General features: G+C 47.2%; 1 protein-coding gene across 1 annotated transcript in view; it reads left to right on the plus strand.

Moving 5' to 3' along the window:
- gemin5 (gem (nuclear organelle) associated protein 5) overlaps positions 1-22,396 on the plus strand; it is an 85,038-nt gene that overhangs the window by 7,515 nt on the left and 55,127 nt on the right. Inside the window, exons 3-9 of the mRNA XM_056284489.1 lie at positions 361-542; positions 4,457-4,608; positions 7,984-8,094; positions 8,416-8,548; positions 13,214-13,379; positions 15,586-15,798; positions 19,492-19,577. Coding sequence (XP_056140464.1) covers positions 361-542; positions 4,457-4,608; positions 7,984-8,094; positions 8,416-8,548; positions 13,214-13,379; positions 15,586-15,798; positions 19,492-19,577 — 1,043 coding nt within the window. The remainder of the gene's footprint in view (positions 1-360; positions 543-4,456; positions 4,609-7,983; positions 8,095-8,415; positions 8,549-13,213; positions 13,380-15,585; positions 15,799-19,491; positions 19,578-22,396) is intronic.

Genomic DNA, 22,396 nt, shown 5'->3' on the forward strand with positions numbered 1-22,396 from the left:
TAATACTAATAATTATTATTGTTGTTGTTGTTGTGTTATTGGTTTTGTATGAGTCTATGCACTGATGTTTAGGGAAATCCTACTCGTTCTACCTTTGTAGTATTTGACACATGGCCCAGGGGTCCTGAAAAGACGGGGTTATTATGATCAGGCCCCCGGGGGCCTCAGGCAGGGCCTGCACATGTTGAATGGCAGTCTCTGTTTCTGGACGGTACCTCAGAGTTAATGCTGAAACAGAGGAGGCTGCCTGACTGGGCCAGAAGGGCCCTCGGCCTTGCATACTGATCCTGAAGTAGACTGGTATGAAGGTTCCATCAGTGTTAACTGGAGGACCTTGTGTTTTACTGGTTCATTCAACAGAACACCATCACAGCGGTGCACTGGTCCCCGGTAGATAAAGGCCTGGTGGTGTCCGGGGACGAGAAGGGCGTCGTGGTCTGTCACTGGTACCACACGGGGGACACGGCCAGCTTCTTCCCAGAGCCCAGGACCATCTTCTCCCTGTCCTGCTCGCCACACATCTGGAGCTTGGTGGCTGTGGGGTAAGAACACATGGACAGAAACACTCACTCACCAGAACCAGGGCTTCCCAGCCCGTCTCCTCTGTCTTCACCAGAACCAGGGCTTCCCAGCCCGTCTTCTCTTTCTTCATCAGAACCAGGGCTTCCCAGCCCATCTCCTCTGTCTTCACCAGAACCAGGGCTTCCCAGCCCATCTCCTCTGTTTTCACCTGAACCAGGGCTCCCCAGCCCGTCTCATCTGTCTTCACCTGAACCAGGGCTCCCCAGCCCGTCTCCTCTGTCTTCACCAGAACCAGGGCTTCCCAGCCCATCTCCTCTGTCTTCACCAGAACCAGGGCTTCCCAGCCCATCTCCTCTGTTTTCACCTAAACCAGGGCTTCCCAGCCCATCTTCTCTGTCTTCACCAGAACCAGGGCTTCCCAGCCCATCTCCTCTGTTTTCACCTAAACCAGGGCTTCCCCCTGCGTCTTCTCTGTCTTCAACAGAACCAGGGCTTCCCAGTCCGTCTTCTCTGTCTTCACCTAAACCAGGGCTTCCCCCTCCGTCTTCGTTGTCTTCACCAGAACCAGGGCTTCCCAGCCCGTCTCCTCTGTCTTCATCAGAACCAGGGCTTCCCAGCCCGTCTTCTCTGTCTTCATCTGAACCAGGGCTTCCCAGCCCGTCTTCTCTGTCTTCATCTGAACCAGGGCTTCCCAGCCCGTCTTCCCTGTCTTCATCTGAACCAGGGCTTCCCAGCCCGTCTCCTCTGTCTTCATCAGAACCAGGGCTTCCCAGCCCGTCTTCACTGTTTTCACCAGAACCAGGGCTTACCCGGCCGTCTTCTATGTCTTCACCAGAACCAGGGCTTTCCAGCCCGTCTTCTCTGTTTGCATCAGAACTAGGGCTTCCCAGCCCGTGTTCTCTGTCTTCATCAGAACCAGGGCTTCCCAGCCCGTCTTCTCTGTCTTTATCTGAACCAGGGCTTCCTAGCCCGTCATCCCTGTCTTCATCTGAACCAGGGCTTCCCAGCCCGTCTTCTCTGTCTTCACCAGAACCAGGGCTTCCCAGCACGTCTTCTTTGTCTTCATCTGAACCAGGCCTTCCCAGCCTGTCTTCTCTGTTTTCATCTGAACCAGGGCTTCCAAGCCCATCTCTTCTGTTTTCACCAGAACCAGGGCTTCCTAGCCCGTCTTCTCTGTCTTCACCAGAACCAGGGCTTCCCAGCCCGTCTTCTCTCTTTTCACCAGAACCAGGGCTTCCCAGCCCGTCTTCTCTTTCTTCATCAGAACCAGGGATTCCCAGCCCGTCTCCTCTGTTTTCATCATAACCAGGGCTTCCCAGCCTATCTCCATCTGAACCAGGGCTTCCCAGCCCGTCTTCTCTGTCTTCACCAGAACCAGGGCTTCCCAGCCCGTCTTCTCTGTCTTCATCTGAACCAGGCCTTCCCAGCCTGTCTTCTCTGTTTTCATCTGAACCAGGGCTTCCTAGCCCGTCTTCTCTGTCTTCACCAGAACCAGGGCTTCCCAGCCCGTCATCTCTTTTTTCACCAGAACCAGGGCTTCCCAGCTCGTCTTCTCTGTCTTCATCTGAACCAGGGCTTCCTAGCCCGTCATCCCTGTCTTCATCTGAACCAGGGCTTCCCAGCCCGTCTTCTCTGTCTTCACCAGAACCAGGGCTTCCCAGCACGTCTTCTTTGTCTTCATCTGAACCAGGGCTTCCCAGCCCGTCTTCCCTGTCTTCATCTGAACCAGGGCTTTCCAGCCCGTCTTCTCTGTCTTCATCTGAACCAGGCCTTCCCAGCCTGTCTTCTCTGTTTTCATCTGAACCAGGGCTTCCAAGCCCATCTCTTCTGTTTTCACCAGAACCAGGGCTTCCTAGCCCGTCTTCTCTGTTTTCACCAGAACCAGGGCTTCCCAGCCCGTCTTCTCTGTTTTTCTCTGAACCAGGGCTTCCCAGCCCGTCTTCTCTTTCTTCATCAGAACCAGGGATTCCCAGCCCGTCTCCTCTGTTTTCATCATAACCAGGGCTTCCCAGCCTATCTCCATCTGAACCAGGGCTTCCCAGCCCGTCTTCTCTGTCTTCACCAGAACCAGGACTTCCCAGCCCGTCTTCTCTGTCTTCATCTGAACCAGGGCTTCCCAGCCCGTCTTCTCTGTCTTCATCTGAACCAGGGCTTCCCAGCACGTCCTCTCTGTCATCATCTGAACCAGGGCTTCCCAGCCCGTCTTCTCTGTCTTCGTCTGAACCAGGGCTTCCCAGCACGTCTTCTCTGTCTTCATCTGAACCAGGGCTTCCCAGCCCGTCTTCTCTGTCTTCACCAGAACCAGGGCTTCCAAGCCCGTCTTCTCTGTCATCATCTGAACCAGTTTCCCAGCCCGTCTTCTCTGTCATCATCTGAACCAGTTTCCCAGCCCGTCTTCTCTGTCTTCATCTGAACCAGGGCTTCCCAGCCCATCTTCACTGTTTTCACCAGAACCAGGACTTCCCAGCCCGTCTTTTCTGTCTTCATCTGAACCAGGGCTTCCCAGCCCGTCTTCTCTGTTTTCATCTGAACCAGGGCTTCCAAGCCCATCTCTTCTGTTTTCACCAGAACCAGGGCTTCCTAGCCCGTCTTCTCTGTCTTCACCAGAACCAGGGCTTCCCAGCCCGTCTTCTCTCTTTTCACCAGAACCAGGGCTTCCCAGCCCGTCTTCTCTTTCTTCATCTGAACCAGGGCTTCCCAGCCCGTCTTCTCTGTCTTCATCTGAACCAGGGCTTCCCAGCCCGTCGTCTCTCTTTGACTTGTCAGAGGTGCAGATGGGAAATGTCGACAGCAGCTGATGAATGGAACTGGTTCAAACTAAATGTTTTCTTTTGTTTGTTTGTTTTTTGTTTTTGTTTTTTGCCACAGCAGTGCAGCGGTTCTAGTGTGGGTAGAAACCGTTCCAAAGGGCGTGTCGGTAGCGTGGTGGTCTATTCCGTTGCCTACCAACATAGGGATCGCCGGTTCAAATCCCCGTGTTACCTCCGGCTTGGTCGGGCGTCCCTACAGACACAATTGGCCGTGTCTGTGGGTGGGAAGTCGGATGTGAGTATGTGTCCGGGTCACTGCACTAGCGCCTCCTCTGGTCGGTCAGGGGCACCTGTTCGGGGCGGGGGGGATAGCGTGATCCTCCCACGCGCTACGTCCCCCTGGTGAAACTCCTCACTGTCAGGTGAAAAGAAGCGGCTGGTGACTCCGCATGTATGGGAGGAGGCATGTGGTAGTCTGCAGCCCTCCCCGGATCAGCAGAGGGGGTGGAGCAGAGTCCGGCACAGCTCTGAAGAGTGGGGTAATTGGCCAAGTTCAACTGGGGAGAAAAGGGGGGAATCCTTAAAAAAAGAAAAAAGGAGCCATTCCAAAGACGTTCCTGTTAGCACACAGTTTGCCGTGCGGTGGAAGCCATGCTCGTTTCTGGATTTCCGGTACCGTTTTAATGGCCGTGCTGAACACGGCCAGATTACGCTGGTCGGAGGAGGGGCTTCGTGACCTCGGTATTAAATGATCAGTTTTACAGTCACATCTGATACGGCGTTGAAAAACTAAAATGTATGCGTTCATGTGGCGGTCAGCGGAGGACACACGTTGCATGTGCATCACGTAGACGGACGCCGTTGCATCATGGCGTCCTTTGTTGTAGTCATTGTAGTTTTTCTGTGGGACGTCGTTATTTCAGCTCCGGCACTGACGGAAACTCAAGGCGGTGACCGTGTGTTTGTGTTTCCACCGCCGTTTGTTAACGTTTACTGCATGTTATTTCAGAATGGAGGAAACGTTATAAAATACTTCTGTTTCCATCCCACTTTTCTGCTGCGATACTTCATAACGTGCATACAAGTGGTTTGGTGGAAACATGGCTGACACAGACTCTCAGCAGTACTGTGCTCTGAGTGTCGCTGCTCCTCTCCCAGCTGACGGTAACCCTCGTCTCTCCAAGGTACAAAGATGGGATGATCGTGCTGATTGATGTGAGCAAGAAAGGAGAGGTGGTGCATCGGCTCCGGGGTCATGATGATGAGATCCACTCGCTGACCTGGGCTCCCACAGCCGGTGAGGACGGGCTCTACAGCAGACCTGATGACAGCAAGGGTAGGTCTTCTGACAGCAAGGGTGGGTCTTCTGACAGCAAGGGTGGGTCTTCTGACAGCAAGGGTAGGTCTTCTGACAGCAAGGGTGGATCTTCTGACAGCAAGGGTGGGTCTTCTGACAGCAAGGGTGGGTCTTCTAACAGCAAGGGTGGGTCTTCTGACAGCAAGGGTAGGTCTTCTCACAGCAAGAGTGGGTCTTCTCACAGCAAGGGTGGGTCTTCTGCCAGCAAGGGTGGGTCTTCTGCCAGCAAGGGTGGGTCTTCTGACAGCAAGGGTGGGTCTTCTGACAGCAAGGGTGGGTCTTCTGACAGCAAGGGTAGGTCTTCTGACAGCAAGGGTGGGTCTTCTGCCAGCAAGGGTGGATCTTCTGACAGCAAGGGTGGGTCTTCTGACAGCAAGGGTGGGTCTTCTCACAGCAAGGGTGGGTCTTCTGACAGCAAGGGTGGGTCTTCTGACAGCAAGGGTGGGTCTTCTGACAGCAAGGGTGGGTCTTCTGACAGCAAGGGTGGGTCTTCTGACAGCAACGGTGGGTCTTCTGACAGCAAGGGTGGGTCTTCTGACAGCAAGGGTGGGTCTTCTGACAGCAAGGGTAGGTCTTCTCACAGCAAGGGTGGGTCTTCTCACAGCAAGGGTGGGTCTTCTGACAGCAAGGGTGGGTCTTCTGACAGCAAGGGTGGGTCTTCTAACAGCAAGGGTGGGTCTTCTGCCAGCAAGGGTGGATCTTCTGACAGCAAGGATAGGTCTTCTGACAGCAAGGGTGGGTCTTCTCACAGCAAGGGTGGGTCTTCTGACAGCAAGGGTGGGTCTTCTGACAGCAAGGGTGGGTCTTCTGACAGCAAGGGTGGGTCTTCTGACAGCAAGGGTAGGTCTTCTGACAGCAAGGGTGGGTCTTCTGACAGCAAGGGTGGGTCTTCTGACAGCAAGGGTGGGTCTTCTCACAGCAAGGGTGGGTCTTCTGGCAGCAAGGGTAGGTCTTCTGACAGCAAGGGTGGGTCTTCTGACAGCAAGGGTAGGTCTTCTGACGGCAAGGGTGGGTCTTCTGACAGCAAGGGTGGATCTTCTGACAGCAAGGGTGGGTCTTCTGCCAGCAAGGGTGGATCTTCTGACAGCAAGGGTGGGTCTTCTGACAGCAAGGGTGGATCTTCTGACAGCAAGGGTGGGTCTTCTGCCAGCAAGGGTGGATCTTCTGACAGCAAGGGTGGGTCTTCTGACAGCAAGGGTGGATCTTCTGACAGCAAGGGTGGGTCTTCTGACAGCAAGGGTGGATCTTCTGACAGCAAGGGTGGATCTTCTGACAGCAAGGGTGGGTCTTCTGACAGCAAGGGTGGATCTTCTGACAGCAAGGGTGGATCTTCTGACAGCAAGGGTGGGTCTTCTGCCAGCAAGGGTGGATCTTCTGACAGCAAGGGTGGGTCTTCTGACAGCAAGGGTGGATCTTCTGACAGCAAGGGTGGGTCTTCTGCCAGCAAGGGTGGGTCTTCTGCCAGCAAGGGTGGGTCTTCTGCCAGCAAGGGTGGGTCTTCTGACAGCAAGGGTGGGTCTTCTGACAGCAAGGGTGGATCTTCTGACAGCAAGGGTGGATCTTCTGACAGCAAGGGTGGGTCTTCTGACAGCAAGGGTGGATCTTCTGACAGCAAGGGTGGATCTTCTGACAGCAAGGGTGGGTCTTCTGCCAGCAAGGGTGGATCTTCTGACAGCAAGGGTGGGTCTTCTGACAGCAAGGGTGGATCTTCTGACAGCAAGGGTGGGTCTTCTGCCAGCAAGGGTGGGTCTTCTGCCAGCAAGGGTGGGTCTTCTGCCAGCAAGGGTGGGTCTTCTGACAGCAAGGGTGGGTCTTCTGACAGCAAGGGTGGGTCTTCTGCCCCGCTCTGACATGCCGGCACTGCTGGTTCTGCTGTAAATGTTGTATTTTACACGTTTAGGGATCAAGAACTGGGAACAATTGATTTGTCATTTCATCTTATGTACTAGTATGTACACAAAAGAAACAAGATCCAGTTTCCCGTACCCCACAGCAGTGCAACACAAAAACAAAAACGCACATCCAAAACCTAAAGAAATGTCCAAAAACAACACCACCGAAAACACACAAAAACAGAGAGAACAAAGCAAAATAGCCAAGAACACCATCCACCCAGTACAACACAGTCCACCCAGTACAGCACCATCCACCCAGTACAACACAGTCCACCCATTACAACACAGTTCACCCAGTACAACACAGTCCACCCAGTACAGCACCATCCACCCAGTACAACACAGTCCACCCAGTACAGCACCATCCACCCAGTACAACACAGTCCTCCCATTACAACACAGTCCTCCCATTACAACACAGTCCACCTAGTACAGCACCATCCACCCAGTACAACACAGTCCACCCAGTACAGCACCATCCATTTTTGATTGGCGTCTGTGGGGTCAGCCGTGCCCGCCAGGTGTTCAGATATAAAGACAGCCACGTGGGAGATGGGTTGAGTCTGCCACAGAAAGGAAGGAAGAAGGAAGTAACGTGTTGGATGTGGCAGAGCAAGCGATAGGCTCTAAAATACAAACCTAGATATTATCCAATGTTTAATTAGCTTAATTAAATGTTTGGCCGTATCAGATGGCATTGTTGGTCCACGATGTGAGTGCTGCTGCTGGGCTACTGATACTTCTACTAGAGAAAGGTGCTGAAGTGGAAGTGAAAATGTGATTGCACTGCATGATGCGCGAGTGTGTGATACAAGACCAACTGCCTTTCCACTCTTCATCCTCTTCATAGCTGCCCTCACTTCCTCCTTGCTAATCCACTGCACTTCCTGATTCACTATCCCCACATCATCCAACCTTCTCTCTCTCTCATTTTCTTCATTCATCAGCCCTTCAAACTACTCCTTCCACCTTCTCAGCACACTCTCCTCGCTTGTCAGCACATTTCCATCTCTATCCTTCATCACCCTAACCTGCTGCACATCCTTCCCAGCTCGGTCCCTCTGTCTAGCCAATCGGTACAAGTCCTTTCCTCCTTCCCTAGTGTCCAACCTGTCATACAACTCACCATACACCTGTTCCATATGCCAGAGGGGAAGTCACCTACATGGTTTATATTGAACAGTGCCTTAGAAAGATTTTTTCAACTGCTGACCAAGTCAAAATAATTTGGACAAACTGTAGAACGTTTTCCAACAGTGTCTTGCTCATGGACACTTCAGCAGGATGGATATTTTCTGTGGTTAAAGTTTCTTGCTCACCAGTTTGCGTCACACCATGCTGACCGATCGAACCTGATCTGAATGTCTAGAAGACAAATGTGAGGACAAAATGGTGGTGTTATTTTAAATGGTCTGGTTGATTTTGTTTTGTTTTTTTTCCATCTTGGCTAATACTTCAGCCGAGAATGGAGTCAGTGAAGGAGAGGAGCGGGAGGAAAAGAAGGGCTGCTATCTGGCATCCGGGAGCAAAGACCAGACCATGAGGATATGGACCACAACAACGGGCAAAGGTGAGACGTCAGCCGACTGTCATCACATCCAGTTTATTTCATCACAACCACAGCCATTCTTACCAAGACCCCGTTTTAACCACAATCCCACCATTTTAACCACCCTTTTAACTGGTGTTTCATTGTTTTTTCTTCTTTTTTATTGGTAGCGCTGCTAGAAATAAACATAGCCACAGTACTGGCAACAGCATTAGTTACGTAGGGTCATTACGAATCATAAGGTGTGTGTGTGTGTGTGTGTGTCTTTGGTCCAAAAGCAAAAAAGTAGTGTCAAAATGGTAGACGAGTCTTTGTGTTGATTCCTGTCCTCTAATCCATCAGGTGTGATGACCCTGAAGCTTCCTTACCTAAAGAGAAGAGGAGCCGGGGTTGACCCCACCGTCAAAGACAGACTGTGGCTAACCGTCCACTGGCCCAGAGGAAGGTCCATGCAGCTTGTGTCAAGCTGCTTCAGGTAGATGTGTATTTATGATTGATTTTCTTTGTCAATCGGCTGATTGAGAGAGATTGACTCTGACAAATAGTTGCCATAGTTGAAGCTGTGTGTGTGTGTGTGTGTGTGTGGGGGGGGGGGTTTAATCTCTTGCCATCAGATCCAGTAAAGAGCATTATTATTATTATTTTAAACATGTCTGAGTAGTAGAACTTGAATCTAGACTAATTTTACATGAGTATTAAGGTTTCAGGTCAAATATGTTTGGTGTCCACAAGGGTGTGCCTCAGGATTCAGTTTTGGGGCCGACACTATTCACCATTTTTATAAATGACCTGGACCTGGATTAACCTAATGCGTCTCTGCATTTACATGCCGATGACACAGTTGAATATCGCCGTGCCAGTATGGTAACTCGAGCCCTAGAGTCAAGTCAGTTTTCTTTGTATAGCCCAATATCATAAATTACAAATTTGCCTCAGTGGGCTTTACAGCAACACAACATCCTGTCCTTAGATCCTCGTATCGGATAACCAACAACTCCCAAAAAAAAACCTTTAACAGGGAGAAAACATTGGGAGAAACCTCAGGGAGAGCAACAGAGGAGGAGCTCTCTCCCAAGACGGACAACATACAATGATGTTGTGTTTACACAATTTACACAACACAACATTGAAAGAGGATAACAGAATTATAATGGAACTATAAAATATATGAAGAATATGATGAGGAGGACGCCAAGCAGTGTCCAGACGCCACCAGAACAGCCCAGGAACCGAGCCACATGACCAGCATCACCATGTAGACAAACTACACAAAGTGATAGATAGCAAAACAGATGTGCTAGGCACTGAAAGGGTTAAATGATGACTCAGATGTGGAAGTAAAGTTGAGGGCTGTTTACTTGTTTATCTTTGTCAACTTGCTTTCTTACAGTGCTTTTCTAGAAACTGTGAAACTGAAAGTAAATACACAAGCAATTGTTCTTAATGCAAGTAAAAATAATGTAGAAATATAAGTACTTGCTTGGTACTACATCATTACACAGATGACTGCACTACACGTGGCAAAAAGGGTTTTAGTTAATTATCTATAAATCTCCAGAAATATGAAATAAAACAAAATATGCATCAATCCCTATCCATGAAGATGAAACATGTAATATGAACTTACAAACAAAGCTTCTCCAAGGCTCAACTTCCCGCCTGATATTGAACACAATGCAACTATCAATTTCTTAGTAAAGTCCAATGGGCTGAAGACAATAAGGCAAGGAACTGTCAATGGTAGAGGCTTAGAGAGACATAACTACTACTACTTCAGTTACTGGCCTGAGGAAGGTCTTAACAGTCCCCCCTTTGGTGACCTTTAGCTCAAGCCTCCTGACCTATACCCATTGCTGTCAGTGTGAGCCTTGGTGATGAGAGCCATGGGCCACTGGTTTCTTTTCACCTGAGTTTCTCTGAGCAGTACCAAGTCTCTTTCCTTGACATTGGGCTGACTATCTTACCATTTGTTTGGCTTTGAAGAGTAGAGAGATATTATCGCCTCCATCTCTCCCAAAAAGCATTTGCCAAGTGCTGGACTCGTATCCGTTGCTGATGATACAGATCTGCATTCTCAAAGGATGCTGGAGGAGGAAGAGCAATCAGACCTTCTGTGTCAGGATCATCGCTGGAGTCAGAAGAAGTGAGTCTGCATCAGTCGAGATGGGTGCGAGAGGTCTTGCCTTTGTTATTGCAGTAACCTCGGCCATAAGGATTGAAAGCACTTCATGAGTGAGATGCAAAGGGCTAACCTGAGAAAGCATGGAGTCAAGGATCCGTCTTGAAACCCCGATCATTCTTTCCCACACTCCCCCCATATAGGAAGAGTGGGGTGGGTTAAACAGCCATGTGCATCCTTCCTCACTAAGGTACTTTGAGACGTTAGTCTCATCTTGTAGGTGGATTTGCAGCTCCTTGCTGCTGGTCTGCATGAGCTAGCAGTTAGCTTAGCCTGCCCTGCTTCCGCGCCCTGTCAGACCACCCTCGGTTTTTCCTCTTTGGCGCAGCTCCAGACAAGGGCCGTGGTCCTTGGGCCCACCAGATGCAGCAGACCAGGCTCCTCCAGCCGATCCAGTGCCAGCTCTCCCAGCCAGACATCCTCGACACACCTCCCTGCAGTCCACACGATGACACCAAAAACACCACAGTCAACACCAGTCGAGGCTGCCGCCAGACCGCCCTCAGTGTCATTGGAACTGTCAGTCTGCATAGGCTAGCAGTTAGCTTTGCCTGCCTCGCTTCCGATCCAGCACCAGCTCTCCCAGCCATCAAATGAAGACACTGCATGGATGGTACTGTGTGAGGCTGCTGCAAACGTGAATCCATGCCGCCATCTCCCCACACCGGAATTACTCGACACTGTCGGTCTGAACGGTCCATACTAAGCTTGGCAAAAAGGCATTTTCTTACTCTGCACCTTCTGCCTGGAACTCACTGCAGAAGGACCTGAAATACCTAATGTGGTTCCACTGGGGGACTTTTTTTTTAATATATATATATATATATATATATATATATATATATATATATATATATATACACTACCGTTCAAAAGTTTGGGATCACCCAAACAATTTTGTGTTTTCCATGAAAAGTCACACTTATTCACCACCATATGTTGTGAAATGAATAGAAAATAGAGTCAAGACATTGACAAGGTTAGAAATAATGATTTGTATTTGAAATAAGATTTTTTTTACATCAAACTTTGCTTTCGTCAAAGAATCCTCCATTTGCAGCAATTACAGCATTGCAGACCTTTGGCATTCTAGCTGTTAATTTGTTGAGGTAATCTGGAGAAATTGCACCCCACGCTTCCAGAAGCAGCTCCCACAAGTTGGATTGGTTGGATGGGCACTTCTTTGAGCAGATTGAGTTTCTGGAGCATCACATTTGTGGGGTCAATTCTTGTTCTTAGAAATGAAGGCTATTCCATGCGAGAAATTGCTAAGAAATTGAAGATTTCCTACACCGGTGTGTACTACTCCCTTCAGAGGACAGCACAAACAGGCTCTAACCAGAGTAGAAAAAGAAGTGGGAGGCCGCGTTGCACAACTGAGCAAGAAGATAAGTACATTAGAGTCTCTAGTTTGAGAAACAGACGCCTCACAGGTCCCCAACTGGCATCTTCATTAAATAGTACCTGTTAGAGCCTGTTTGTGCTGTCCTCTGAAGGGAGTAGTACACACCGGTGTAGGAAATCTTCAATTTCTTAGCAATTTCTCGCATGGAATAGCCTTCATTTCTAAGAACAAGAATAGACTGTCGAGTTTCAGATGAAAGTTCTCTTTTTCTGGCCATTTTGAGCGTTTAATTGACCCCACAAATGTGATGCTCCAGAAACTCAATCTGCTCAAAGAAGTGCCCATCCAACCAATCCAACTTGTGGGAGCTGCTTCTGGAAGCGTGGGGTGCAATTTCTCCAGATTACCTCAACAAATTAACAGCTAGAATGCCAAAGGTCTGCAATGCTGTAATTGCTGCAAATGGAGGATTCTTTGACGAAAGCAAAGTTTGATGTAAAAAAAATCTTATTTCAAATACAAATCATTATTTCTAACCTTGTCAATGTCTTGACTCTATTTTCTATTCATTTCACAACATATGGTGGTGAATAAGTGTGACTTTTCATGGAAAACACGAAATTGTTTGGGTGATCCCAAACTTTTGAACGGTAGTGTATATATATATATATATACATATATATACATATATATACATATAAATGTATTTCTGATTTTTCCCTTTTTTCTCCCAATTTAGTGGCCAATCGATCCCTATTTTAATTCAAACAACCACCCTCGTACTGCATGTGTTCGCCAACCGCATCTCTCCGGCCGGCAGTCTCGAAGGAGACGCCTCCCCACTTTTGTGACAAGGCGACTCCAGGCCGAACCACTGCTTTTTCCCCACACACACACAGACACATTCATGTGACGAACACAAGCCGACTCCGCCCCCCTCCCGAAGACAGCGCCGCCAATTATTGCTGCTTCATCAAGTCCGGCCATAGTCGGATCTGATGAGACGGGGTTCAAACCCCGGTCCCCAGTGGGCAACTGCATCGACACAAAGCCGATACTTAGGCCGCTACACCACCGCGGACCCCACTGGGGGACTTTAGGAAACTCATTAACTCGCTAGTGGTGGACTCTGCTAGCACTTGCATGTGCCCATTTAAGCCTTCGATATTGTTTTAACTGCGCTGACTTGTTCATTCATTTATGTTTATTTCATGTTTCTTGTATTTTGTGCAACCTAAACGTCTATGCAAGCCGCTGACTTGGTCAGGGCTGTCTTGAAAATGAGGCTCCTTGTCTGAAGGAGATCTTCATGACTAAATAAAGGTTAACTAGATAAAAATAAAGGTTTTATGAGATATTTTCAGGGATGGCTTACCTTGTTTTCATACATAACAAAGCAAATAAAACAGATTGTGATCTGGACCTCATCACATCATATCCCTGCGGTTGGATGTGGTTGACAGCTTTATCCTAAGGGGACAACGGTGATGACTAATGATTTAACTCGGTGTGATGTAGGAGAGAGAAAGTAGACCCGGCCTGCATGTGATGATCATTGTTAATTGTTTGTCTTTCTGTTTTTCCATGTTCTGTTGCGTGTGTGTATCTGCGTCCAGTGGCGAGCTGTTGTTGTGGGATTTGACCAAGACGGGGAAGCAGAAGTGGAGTTTGCTGGGTGCTTCGTCAGAAGGCCAGAACCACAGCAGGATCATCTTCAACGTGACCTCTGTGATGCTGGGTGACGGCACAGAGCTGCTGATCAGCACCTCCATGGACAGAGAGGTTGGCTGAAGTCTTCATATGAAATTATTTTGTATCCAATTATACTTTTAAGACTATGAGAAAACACAATGTAAATTCATCTCCAGTAAAGCCTTGCTTCTTGGTGTACTTGGCTATGGTCAGAAACATGTGCCTACACATGTTGTCTTGCACTACATGATGGTGGATATATGTAGTTCGTTACCATGAAGTACTAAAAACCCAACGTGGCTTTTAAACATGAGTACGACACAGAAACAAATGTAGTACGTGTAATGTGATATAGAGCACTTATTATTTTTCCATAAATGATTATATTTCTCCTTTAACCGAGTCCATGAAGGAGAACATTTTGTTTTCCTACAGTGCAGTGACAGGAGGTGAAATGCTTGTTCGATAGTTTCAAATTACTATCAGTACACGCCCAGGTAGTGTAGCGGTCTATTCCGTTGCCTGCCAACACGGGGATCGCCGGTTCAAATCCCTGTGTTGCCTCCGGCTTAGTCGGGTGTCCCTGCAGACACAATTGGCCGTGTCTGCGGGTGGGAAGCCGGATGTGGGTGTGTGTCCTGGTCGCTGCACCAGCGCCTCCTCTGGTCGGTCGGGGCGCCTGTTCAGGGGTAGGAGGGGGAACTGGGGGGAAAAGCGTGATCCTCCCAGGTGAAAAGAAGCAGCTGGTGACTCCACATGTATGGAGGAGGCATGTGGTAGTCTGCAGCCCTCCCCGGATCAGCAGAGGGGGGGGAGCAGAGACCGGGATGGCTTGGAAGAGTGGGGTAATTGGCCAGATACAATTGGGGAGAAAAAGGGGGGGGGGTCAAATAAAAAAATACTGTCGGTACCTTGTTTATATTTTTCTGAATATCTTTGTCTTTTGTATGAAAGCCTGAGGGAGGTGAAGTTTTATTTGATTTTATTTTCTGCAGGATCATTTGTCTCAGTGTTGTTGTTGTAATACTCATGTCAGGGACAGGATTTTCTTCATCTTTGAAAACAGGTAAAAAAAAATGTTTTGGCAGGTGAATTTTTTTTTAACAAGATGACTTTGGAGAAATACCTTGACACTGATCAATATCGTCTCTTTCAACCTACAACTGATCAATTTATCAAAATGATCAAACAAATCTGTGTTTTGTGACACGCTGATATTTTAATTGCATTTTAAATTTATTTCTGATTTTTCCCTTTTTTCTCCCAATTTAGTGGCCAATCGCTCCCTATTTTAATTCAAACACCCACCCTCGTACTGCATGCGTTCGCCAACTGCATCTCTCCGGCCGGCAGTCTCGAAGGAGACGCCTCCCCACTTTCGTGACCAGGCGACTCCAGGCCGAACCCCTGCTTTTTCCGACACACACAGAGACGCATTCACGTGACGAACACAAGCCGACTCCGACCCCCTCCCGAAGACAGCGTTGCCAATTATTGCTGCTTCATCGAGTCCGGCCATAGTCGGATCTGACGAGACCGGGGCGTGAACCCCGGTCCCCGGTGGGCAACTGCATCGACACAAAGCCGATGCTTAGACCGCTACACCACCGCGGACCCCGTTTTAATTGCCTTTTAGCTGGTTGAAAAGAAGTCTTAGAAGTTCAGACCGGGTGTCACCCAGTTTTCAACTAGAAATCTCATCCCCTCATCAGCCGCTTCTCTGGGGTCGGGTCACGGTGGCAGGAAGCTAAGTAGGGCCCACCAGACGTCCCTCTCCCGAGCTACACCCTCCAGCTCCTCCTGGGGGATCCGAAGGCGTTCCCGGGCCAGAAAACGAGATGTCACCAGAAAACCAATGTAGTGAATTCAGGGGGCAGCCGGGACGTGAACTGCGCTAACCAGTCAACTGAAGGATCCAACCCCTTAGCCAAGGGCTAGCGAGTCAAGCCATCCGTGGGCGTTACACTACCCCCCTCCTTCAGGAAGCGCGTCCCCACGCTTCAGCATCAGCACCCTCACACCTCTGGGTGCTCGCGCTTCCGATGGCCTCACGGTCTCACCATCCCACCTCTGACACAAGTGTAATTTAAACTAGAAATCAATGCTGAAATCCCAGCTGGTGCTCACAGGGCTATTTAGAACACATGGTGGCGGCGCACTTCAGCCTCTTGTGGCCGAAATTAGTATTACAACAACAAACACTTAGAAAAATTATCCTGACAAAAATTTCTCTTCACTTGCCTCTCGGGGCTTCTGTACTTTTGACTGATTGTTTAACAGATTTATTGTTGTCCAGATAAAATGCTGGGACTTATCTTCACTGGACTGCTGTTGGACCTTACCGACGCTGGGCGGCTTTGTCTACTCTCTGACCTTCTCCCCCATCGGCACTGGTTGCCTGGCTTTGGGTATCGGTGACAACATGATCCGGGTGTGGAGCACCCTCTCCATCCAGAATCAGTACGACACCAGAACCTTCTGGCAGGGAATCAAGTCCAAGGTCACAGCGGTAAGGGCTTAGGTACTCCCAGCCTCAGCCGCGCTCTGGATAAAGTTCCCGACTTCCTCTCATTTATCATGAATTGTGAGCCTCTTTCCAGTTTCATTCGTCACAAACCTGTTTTGTCATCCACATGCATTACCTTCAGTTTGGCAGATGACCCCAAATGACTCTTTGTCAAGCACTACCCTTTTCCCTCCCTCCTTGGTTACCGTTGCTAAGTGAGACAAATAATAGCCTCAGAGAGTCCCATTCCATTGAAAATGTATTAAAAACACCTGCTGATTGACTTATTTCTATTTAATTCATGCATTTTTTTAAGAAAAACTGTCTATAATTAGAGACGTTCTAAATAAATCCTAGATGGAGGGCATCCGGGTAGTGTAGCATAAAGGTCTATTCCGTTCCCTACCAACACGGGGATCGCCGGTTCAAATCCCCGTGTTACCTCCGGCTTGGTCAGGCATCCCTACAGACACAGTTGGCTGTGTCCGCGGGTGGGTAGCAGGATGTGGGTATGTGTTCTGGTCGCTGCACTAGCACCTCCTCTGGTCGGTACGGGCACCTGTTCAGGGGGGAGGGGGAACTGGGGGGAATTGCATGATCCTCCCATGCGCTACGTCCCCCTGGTGAAACTCCTCACTGTCAGGTGAAAAGAAGCAGCTGGCGACTCCACATGTATCGGAGGAGGCATGTGGTAGTCTGCAGCCCTCCCTGGATCGGCAGAGGGGGTGGAGCAGCGACCGGGACGGCTCGGAAGAGTGGGGTAATTGGCCAAGTACAACTGGGGATAAAAAAGGGGGGATCCCTGATAATAGATAAATAAATAAATCCTCAGTAATTTGTCTGATGCTGCCAGGGGGCTAACGCTAATGCTAACTTTCTCCTCTCCATGAACTTGCCTTTCCAATCTACAGTTGAAGTCAAAGGTTTACATCCACCTGCACAGGACATGTTTGTCATCAGTCTTGGGGTTTCATTGATTTCTACAACTGTTCTTTTTCTTTGGTAGCATGATTGGAACACACACTTCTTTGTCCCAAAAAACATTCACAAATGTAGTTATTTTATAAATGTTGTATTGTAGGTTTTCTGAAAATGGGGCAAAATCTGCTGAGTCAAAAATAAACCTATTGCAAACCTAACATTCGGTTGCATGTCAGCCCTTTTCACCTCGATCAGAAGCTTTATAACCATCAAAAAGCTTCTGGCAAAGCTCTGGTTGAATATTTGACCACTCTTGGTGGCAGAACTGGTGTAAGTCAACCGAATTCGTTGGCTGGCTGGCACGGACTTATCGTTTCAGTGTATTCCACATATTCTCAATAGTGTTGAGGTGAGGACTTTGGGAGGGCTGTTCTAAAACCTTAATTTTAGCTTGATTTAGCTATTCCAAAACAATTTCTGATGTGTTTTGGGTCATTGTCCTGTTGAAACACCCAACTGCATCCAAGCTTCAACCTTCTGGCTCATGGTTTGAGGTTGTGCTGAAGAATTCTGAGGTAATCTTCCTTCGTCGTTGCTCAATCCACTTTCTGCAATGCACCAGTTCTGCTGACAGCAAAACTGCACCAGAGCCTGATACTACCAGCACCATGCTTGACAGTGGATGTAGTGTTTTTGGGGTTGAATGCCTCACCTTTTCTCCTCGAACATACGTTTGCAATCAAAATTATTCAACCCCCACTGCAAATTAGGTTTATTGGCAAAATTGACAAACTGTCAGCTGTTTGCAATAAACAAATCAAACAAGAACAATTTCAATAGCTCAACACAACTAATATTACAAGTAGTTTCTCCAAATTCAACACAAAAATACCACTTTTAATGACTACGTGATGCATAGCCAGACACCAGCTTCTGGCAGTGTTCCTGAGGAATCTCAGCCCATTCGTCATGGGCAATGGCATCCAGTTCACTAATATTCTTGGGTTTGCGTGCTGCAACCACTTTCTTCAAATACCACCAGAGATTTTCTATGGGGTTCAAGTCAGGCGACTGTGATGGCCACTCTAGAATCTTCCAGGACTTCTTCTGAAATCAAGCCTTGATGGACTTTTGGTCCTTCACTCCAACCACTCTCATGACCACTGAACAATGAAGTCGAAATCAACACCCCCAACGACCGTCGCTGCTAAACAAATGCAAATCAATAGCTCCGATGGCGACAGGCACGGCCAAACATCGGTACACAAAAGAGCCACTCATATCTATGGCTCTGTTAGCGACAGGCGTTGGTAAACATCGGATCACAAAGAGCCACGCATATCAGTAGCTCTGACAGCGACTCCTAGAGGATAAATTCTGAGTCTCATCACCAGCCAGTCAGACTAGCTTGGTCTAGTCAGGAAGGCAGGAACTGAGGAAGCCTCTTGGATGAGAGGCGAAACGTCTTCACGGATATATACCAAGTCCAGTTGCACTTGATTCAACTCCTTTGGACATTACTGAGCCATTTGTGGTCCTTTTTTTTAAGTAAATTTGTGGTGAAAATTTTAAGGATAAGCTTGGAAAACTTTCAGAGACGATTAGTCTCTGCTATAACACCTGAGATAAAAACATGCATCACTCCAACTAAAATTCAGCCCATTGTTTTGTCACAGTGAAAAGAGTGCTAATTATAAAATGAGTGCAGCATTCTGGCCTCTGGTTGGTGAACACAAGCTCCATTCAAGATGAATGTGGAAAAGAGGCTGGGGGAGAGTGTGCATCATGCACCGCCTGCCCTTTATTTGCCTCATCTGGGGAGGAAGGGGAGACATCCCCTCCTACTCAGGTGGTGCGACCCTGGTGGCTATAAGTATGAGAGTGTGTAATGCTTGGGATGCTCTTTTTTTTGGGAGGGGGGTGTAAAGGGTGGGGGACCGACACCCTTTATAATAGTTTGGGGGCTCCATCTTGGGACACACAAGACATGTTCAAGGCCTACTATGAGGCTGAGCATGGAGGCGATGGTGAAGTTGTCCAGGGCAACAGGTGAGGGTGGAGCTGGCGGGAGTGGCGTTCCCATCGTCTCAGCAGCTGAGGTGAACAGGCTGGCAGGTTGTGAAGTGGTCCTCCTCCTCATAATACTCGTCCCAGAGTTAGGAGCAGGCTGCCGCCCCTCCGTGCACCGGCACATGGCTGGTGTGGGAGAGGCGGATGGACTCCGCAACCTCTGCTGGCTCTTCGCCCTCCTCCTGGGGGAGAGCAAGGCAGGCAGGGCAGGTCTCAAATGCTTCCTGGTGCTGCCAGCTGAGGCAAACAAAGCAGGACTGGTGGCTGACTAAAGGCAACATAATGTAGCAGTACAAGAGGAGGTCTTAATGGCATAAGCCATCATAATAATGTGGCGACATCGTAGGGTGACAAACTCGCAGACAAGAGCCGTAGCTCAGGTGGCTGAGTGAAATATGGAGATGAGCAGTGGAGATGCAGGGGCTTCATAGGGGGTGGGCGCTATATGGCTCCTACCACCCGATTGGGCGGCAAGTACAAAAATCTTTCTCAGGTGCCGAGGTGGAGCCTCGATGGGGTAAACCAATAGTGAAGCCTGTTGGAGAGCAGAGCACTTACAACATAATGCCGCAAACCTGCAATGCACGGTTCGTGCACTGTGAAATGTTTTGTCGAGATTTGGATGTACAACTGCTGAATGTGTGTGTGTGTGTGTATTACACTTTAGATTTTAACTTATATGTTGTCAATCTTTGGTCATTGCAGCTTTCTTGGCACCCACAAAAAGAAGGATCCTTGGCTTTTGGAACGGATGATGGTAAAGTTGGTATCTACAACGCCTTCTCTAACAAGTAAGGATATTTGGTTCATTTGAACAGTATGATATTGTTATCTCTGTCATTTACCAAGAAATAGATGGTAAAGAATTCAAATTTTGTATTCAGATATGGAAGGTTGAGAATCAACTATTAAAGGCACAATTTAGAGGAGAACATCATTTTCCAGCTGTCAGTGTATTTAAGCAGAATTAAAACTTAAAGAAAACATTGTTCAGAAATCACCGCCAAACAGAAGATCAATTTTGTTGTGAACTTGGTAAAATTCATGGTGTATTAACATCACCGTTTTTGATATAACTCATCTGTATAATTGATGTTGAACCTGACATTTTTCCATGATCAGAATCGTGTTTATTGGCCATGAAGGTTTTGCACATACATGGACTGTGACTCTGGTTTCGTGGCTCTCTCAGTGTACATCACATAGAATAACAACATTACAACACAACAATCTTCACATATATACACAAGGACTGACTGATACAGGTGAAATAAGAGGTGATAACGTGCAATGGTGAAGAGACATTTCAGCACCGGAGATGCTAAAATAGATGTTAGCAGGTTACTTACATGCCTGAGGTAGATGGACGTGACAGAGTGTACCAGTATACGTATAATATGTACAGTACAGTATATACAGCATGCACAGTAAAGTATATACAACATGTACAGTACAGTATATACAACATGGTTTTGATATATTGACAGTGCTAAGTGTTCGTTTGAATGACAGCCCGCGGAAAGAAAGTGTTTTTATATCTGGTTGCTCTGGTGTCCAGTGCTCTGTAGCGCCTACCAGAGGGGAGTTTGAAGAGGTTGTGACTAGGGCTGTGTGATGTGACCAAAATCTCATATTATGATATAGGTAGTTCATATCACGCTAGCGATACATATCACGATGTAGGTCATTCATATCATGATAACGATACATATCACAATATATGTCATTCATATCACGATAACGATGCATATCACAATATAGGTCATTCATATCATGATAATGATAAATTTCACGATATATGTCGTTCTATATCGCGATAACGATACATGTCACAATAAAAGTCATTCATATAACAATACATATCACGATATAGGTCATCCATATCACAATAACGATACATATCATGATATAGGTCATATCAAGATAACGATAATATCATGATATAGGTCATTCATATCACGATAACGATACATACCATGATATAGGTCATCCATATCACAATAACGATACATATCATGATATAGGTCATATCAAGATAACGATAATATCATGATATAGGTCATTCATATCACGATAACGATACATACCATGATATAGGTCATCCATATCACAGTAACGATACATATCATGATATAGGTCATATCAAGATAATGATAATATCATGATATAGGTCATTCATATCATGATAGCGATACATATCATGATATAGGTCATATCAAGATAACGATAATATCATGATATAGGTCATTCATATCACGAAAGCGATACATATCATGATATAGGTCATATCAAGATTATGATACATATCATGATATACATATCATGATATAGGTTATTCATATCACAATAGCGATACATATCATGATATAGGTCATATCAAGATAATGATACATATCATGCTATAGGTCATTCATACCACGATAACGATGCACATCACGATATAGCACATTTTCTGTAAATTCAATGAATAGTTTATATAAAATGACCACATGGAAAGGCCTATTTCTTATTACATTTTGAATTATATACTCGACAAATAAAAGGAACTTACTCATATTTGATTATTTTTCTCCTTTTATTTAGAACCTTTGTGCAAGTTTTCAATTAAGCATGTAACAAAAAATTAAATATTAATGTATAAAATATAAAAAGGTAAATAGAAAACGTCAGTCTTTAGCTCATTCTATCTTCGTGATTCTTTGACATATAATGTGCTACGGGCAAAAGCCTCTTGCAACGTTTGCGTCTGGGATTTGTTTTGAGCACTCGGCTGTGCTGTTGTGGCTCTCATGTGTAGACTCTCTCCTTACAGTTTGACATGACTCTCATGTGTAGACTCTCTCTGTACTGTTTGACATGACCCTCATCTGTAGGCTCTCTCCATACTGTTTGACATGACTCTCATGTGTAGACTCTCTCCAAACTGTTTGACATGACTCTCATGTGTAGACTCTCTCCATACTGTTTGACATGACTCTCATGTGTAGACTCTCTCCATACTGTTTGACATGACTCTCATGTATAGACTCTCTCTGTACTGTTTGACATGACTCTCATGTGTAGACTCTCTCCGTACTGTTTGACATGACTCTCATGTGTAGACTCTCTCCATACTGTTTGACATGACTCTCATGTGTAGACTCTCTCCATACTGTTTGACATGACTCTCATGTGTAGACTCTCTCTGTACTGTTTGACATGACCCTCATCTGTAGGCTCTCTCCATACTGTTTGACATGACTCTCATGTGTAGACTCTCTCCATACTGTTTGACATGACTCTCATGTGTAGACTCTCCATACTGTTTGACATGACCCTCATGTGTAGACTCTCTCCATACTGTTTGACATGACTCTCATGTGTAGACTCTCTCCTTACAGTTTGACATGACTCTCATGTGTAGACTCTCTCCATACTGTTTGACATGACCCTCATCTGTAGGCTCTCTCCTTACAGTTTGACATGACTCTCATGTGTAGACTCTCTCCATACTGTTTGACATGACTCTCATGTGTAGACTCTCTCCATACTGTTTGACATGACTCTCATGTGTAGACTCTCTCCATACTGTTTGACATGACCCTCATGTGTAGACTCTCTCCATACTGTT

The sequence above is a fragment of the Lampris incognitus genome, chromosome 8, assembly GCF_029633865.1.
Source record: "Lampris incognitus isolate fLamInc1 chromosome 8, fLamInc1.hap2, whole genome shotgun sequence".
Classification (NCBI taxonomy): Eukaryota; Metazoa; Chordata; class Actinopteri; order Lampriformes; family Lampridae; genus Lampris; species Lampris incognitus.